Source organism: Marmota marmota, unplaced genomic scaffold (assembly GCF_001458135.2).
Source record: "Marmota marmota marmota unplaced genomic scaffold, marMar, whole genome shotgun sequence".
Lineage (NCBI taxonomy): Eukaryota > Metazoa > Chordata > Mammalia > Rodentia > Sciuridae > Marmota > Marmota marmota.
The window spans coordinates 11,890,833-11,895,396 of NW_026000068.1; the positions used below are offsets into that span (position 1 = coordinate 11,890,833).

A 4,564-nucleotide genomic window follows, 5' to 3' on the forward strand; every position below is an offset into this window, starting at 1 on the left:
CTGTGACAAATGAGAGTACATGCCCATATCCGAGACAGCAGCCAATCCCTTCATGGCTGCAAGCCCTCCATGTCCACACACTCAGGAGCGCTACTCTGTGGCTAATGGCAGTTGCTCTAAAAAGGCCCTTTAGGGAAGAAGAAAGGTGAATGGTGAGAACACACAGGAGAATCCCAATCTCATGAGTTTACAGAAACACAGCCTGAATAAGAAATTCTAACGAGGCCTAGGGGGAGTGGTGCTTTCATACATGTGGTGGGAGTGCTGGTAATTGGCAGAGTTGTTTTTGAAGGCAGCTTCTGTGAAAGCCAACAATGTGCACACCCTTTGACCTGGCATTTCCTCTTCTTGAAATTATATTAAAAAAATAAAAAAAAGCAAACACGACTCCTCAAGGACTGTTGAAAAGAATGTTTGCCACAGCATTGTTTGTAAAAGTGAGAAGTGGGAAACAATCCAGACATTTGTCAGTAAGGCCGCAACTTCCATACAGGACAATCTCTGCTAGAGTACTGTGCATTCACTGGGAAAGTGACATTGACAGGAAAAGTGCCTGGCTTTATAGTGAGAAAATAAGTTATGTGAATGTTCCACTTAAGAGATATTTACAGCTGCAGTTGAAGAATTATGATTACATAGACACAATTCTAGTTCTCCATAGATTTAAGGATTTACTAAAAGTGTTTGTATGTGTTAGAATTTTCAAAGTTTAGAAGACTGTCTCAGTTAATAAAAATCTAAATTATAAATGTAAAGGCAGTACAGCCTTATGTTTTTAAACAAAATGTTTGACTAAATTTCTAGCTGGTAGTAAATATAACAATGATTTGAAAAGCTAATTAACTCTTCTAAATAGGTACTTATTTGAAAAAGTCATTTTAAGTAACTAGAAATATATAGTTTTTCATTTGCTGGTAAATTATTTATTGAGAGTACAAATGTATATCAAATGTCCAGATGATCAAAAATGCCAGAATTGTAGATTCCATATTGACAAGTGTTTCGCTATAGTTGATCACTGGAATTTTACTAAATTGTGTACTGTGGAGGAAATTATTTTGCAACAAACCCCAGGAGGTTTGGCCCTTATTCAGATGACTTCTTTCTCATCCGCACTCAGAATTTTACATGCTCACACAAATATAACTAGGAATCTTCAATACTGAACACAGCAAAATGTTGCATGTGTACCATTTGAGTCTCTAGGCCTGTTTTGCCCCTTGTCAAATCAGAAATTGTAGTGTTATGTCACAAGCAGCATATTTGGAGCCATTTCATGGCTCTTATTGTACAAGGTTCACTTTCTGGAAATGATGTCTGTATTCCTGCTATTTTGTGTTACTAAGGTGATGCCATATATTATAACCCATAATGATTAAAAAATATAGCATTAGGCAGACATGGATCCCAAAAGGCCAACTGGATTGATTGACTGCAGTGCACCTGGTGCTGAACTGAATTCCTAAAATTGTTTATGAATTCAGCTACTCAACAAGAGCCAAGTCTTTGTCAAGCATTGTGCTGGTGCTTAAATATTTCATTTCACTGTTCCCCAGCAGGGCCAGTATTTTCACCCTCATTTATAATCAAGTAAATTAGGATAGGATGGGTTAGGTTGCTGTAGTCATATGGCTAAGTAAAATTGTAACATGGCTAAGCAAGTTTTGAGTTAGAAATTGTAAAATCCATGCTCTTAATGCTCAATTTCCTTCTTTAATTTTGTGCAACGAATATGTTCTTTTTTTTTAAAAGAGAGAGAGAGAGAGAGAGAGAGAGAGAGAGAATTTTTTAATATTTATTTTTAGTTTTCGGTGGACACAACATCTTTATTTTATTTTTATGTGGTACCGAGGATCAAACCCAGCACCCGGCACATGCCAGGCGAGCGCGCAACCACTTGAGCCACATCCACAGCCCAACAAATATGTTCTTATATATGACACTGATTATGAGAAAACTAGATGTTTCTTTAATTTTTGGATTGAATTTTTAAATAAAAATAGTTATTTAAATTGAGGATAGACACTTTGCAGCAAAATTACTGTGTGTGTGTAAATGTGTATGTTTTCCTTAAAGCTGATGTTTAATTGTGATGTACTTTTTTTTTTAATTGTAGAAAGTGACCAAGTTCACTCCTGGACACTAGTTACAAGCCAGGTCCTAGATACTGCCTGGAGAATAGCAAAGGGCTCTGTGATGTTGGCAGTTTCACTGTTGGTGGCCACCCTCTGCTATTTCAGAAGGCTGCATTTATATTTAGAGCACTGGCTGAAATGGTAGGTCATTGTGTCATATTTAAATTTCAAAAATATTTCACTATCTGAAGCATAATTTTGACATTATTATTTCCTTTTATTTTTCAGGTGGATTGGATATCTCCAGAGAAAATTCAAAAGTAAATATTTTATGCAGATTTTTATTTTTTAAGGTGCAGAGAAGGCTCATAAAGGGAGGGGAATGGGAAAATTAACTGCCTTTTCATGAAGTATATTTATGTGTTGTTATTTAAATTTGTCACCACTTAAGGACCTGTGTGTTGGCATGCTAGCATAGACCTCAGAGTGTAGCTAAAAACTCATCTCTTAGGAATGATGATTTTGAGGACTTGGTAACACAGGGATCCCATTGTGGGAGGAATGTGTGGGAATCTCAGCTCCTCAGGACAAAAGAATGTGAGGATAGTTATTTGCTAAAGAAAACCTAAAGTCTAATGCTTCTAGTGACATTTCAGATATAAGTCTAGATCTGTTTGCTTTCTTACATGTGTATTATATTCCATTAAATAATTGTTAAAGCAAAAGTCACTTTTTGAGGGGACAAATTTAAGATATTCACTTTAAACCACTGTTGTGCACCTCTTTCTACACCCTGTAGCTGGATTCCCTAAAAAAAAAAAAAAAAAAAAAAAAATTAACTGCCTTTTATTTTGATTTGGTCCAGGGAACCTCAGTGTGGAGGCGGAAGTTGATTTACTCAGTTATTGTGCAAGAGAATGGAAAGGAGAAACACCCCGTGCCAAACTGATGAGGAAGGTGTGTCTGTTTACAGAGGTTATGGAAGACATAGACTGTCAAAATCAGGAAATATTCCATTCTGCTTTACTGAATCCAGAGATCAACCAATACCAGTGGGATGCAAGTAACAATTGTGGCTCTAATTCAGAAGCCACACAGATACTAGATGTTGGCATTAGGTCTTTAACCTAAAAATCTGTGCCTTTAAGGAGTTAGGTAAACCAGGTTGTAATGTCAGAAAACCCTTGAGCATTGTTCCATTCTCAGGTCTCTCCTTTCCCACCTACTAAACATTTTCATGTGCAACAGAGGGTCTTCTTGAAGGAATCAAGTATCCTGACATCAATATTTTGAGGAGTTTTAGAATTTTCCATTGAATTAATCTTGGCAAATATTCCCAACAATGCTGTCCAATCTTGTCACCAGCAAAAGCAAAAGGAGGGGTACATTTAAAGTACATTTAGCATGATCTTAAAAGCATGCAGTAGTTTTGTGATTAGATTTGCCCAAAATGACCTGCTGTAGACTTCCAGGATTTGTCATCTAGAACAGACCCTAACACATGAGTGTCATTTTAAAATCAAATTACATGCAGTCGTAATCAGAATTTTATCATTGTTTCTGCTGTCCACTTTAACTGGGAGGAATATCTCACTGAAAATGATACTTTCTCAGTATGTCCATTGAATTCACTGTTTTTCTCTTTTTTCTTTTTGGTACTTGATATTGAACCAGAGGGCACTTTACCATTGAGCTACATCTTCAGTCCTTTTTTATTGTTTATTTTTATTTTTTTGGTACCAAGGATTGAACTCAAGGGCACTCAACCACTGAGTCATATCCACAGCCCTATTTTATATTTTATTTAGAGACAGAGTCTCACTGAGTTGCTTAGTTCCTTGCTGTTGCTGAGGCTGGCTTTGAACTCAGAATCCTCCTGTCTTAGTCTCCTGAGCTACTGGGATTATAGGTGTTGCCACTATGCCTGGCTTTATTTTTTATTTTGAGACAGGGTCTTTCTAAGTTTTGGTGGCTGGCTTCAAACTTGTGATCATCCCATCTCAGCCTCCTGAGTCTCAGAGATTATAGGTGTGGCCCACTGTAGCCAGCTAAATTCACTTTCTTCATTCTGTTATCCAGTGTAATTAATGAAACATTTTTCTTTCTGTGCTAATAGGCTTATGAGGAGCTCTTTTGGAGACACCATATTAAATGTGTTCGACAAGTAAAGAGAGATAACTATGATGCTCTAAGATCAGTGTTATTTCAGATATTTAGCCAAGGCCTCTCTTTTCCATCCTGGATGAAAGAAAAAGATATTGTTAAGGTATGTCTTTAACTGGGGACCTGGGAATGTTATGTGGACAGTAACCACAACTCAGAAGCTCCTAGTCTTCTCAGCGTGGCTTTGTACTCAGAGCATCATGATATTGAAGGAAATTTGAAAGGCCATTTAATCTAATCCTCTAAGTCAGTTTGAAAATTAACTGTCTCAGAAAACTAGTCATACTCAATTTTGTTCATCTGTTTTTTTTTTTTTTTTTTTTTTG

General features: G+C 36.7%; 1 protein-coding gene across 2 annotated transcripts in view; it reads left to right on the forward strand.

Moving 5' to 3' along the window:
• The first annotated feature begins 2,064 nt into the window (after positions 1 to 2,064).
• Positions 2,065 to 4,564, forward strand: part of Otulinl (OTU deubiquitinase with linear linkage specificity like) — a 9,693-nt gene continuing 7,193 nt past the window's right edge. Inside the window, exons 1-4 of one of the 2 annotated variants that reach the window (XM_015490461.2) lie at positions 2,065 to 2,276; positions 2,364 to 2,395; positions 2,941 to 3,032; positions 4,192 to 4,341. In XM_015490461.2, coding sequence (XP_015345947.2) covers positions 2,080 to 2,276; positions 2,364 to 2,395; positions 2,941 to 3,032; positions 4,192 to 4,341 — 471 coding nt within the window. In that variant the 5' untranslated portion in view covers positions 2,065 to 2,079. Of the gene's footprint in view, positions 2,277 to 2,363; positions 2,396 to 2,940; positions 3,135 to 4,191; positions 4,342 to 4,564 lie in introns of both variants that reach the window. The other variant, XM_048814011.1, reaches the window with a different exon arrangement.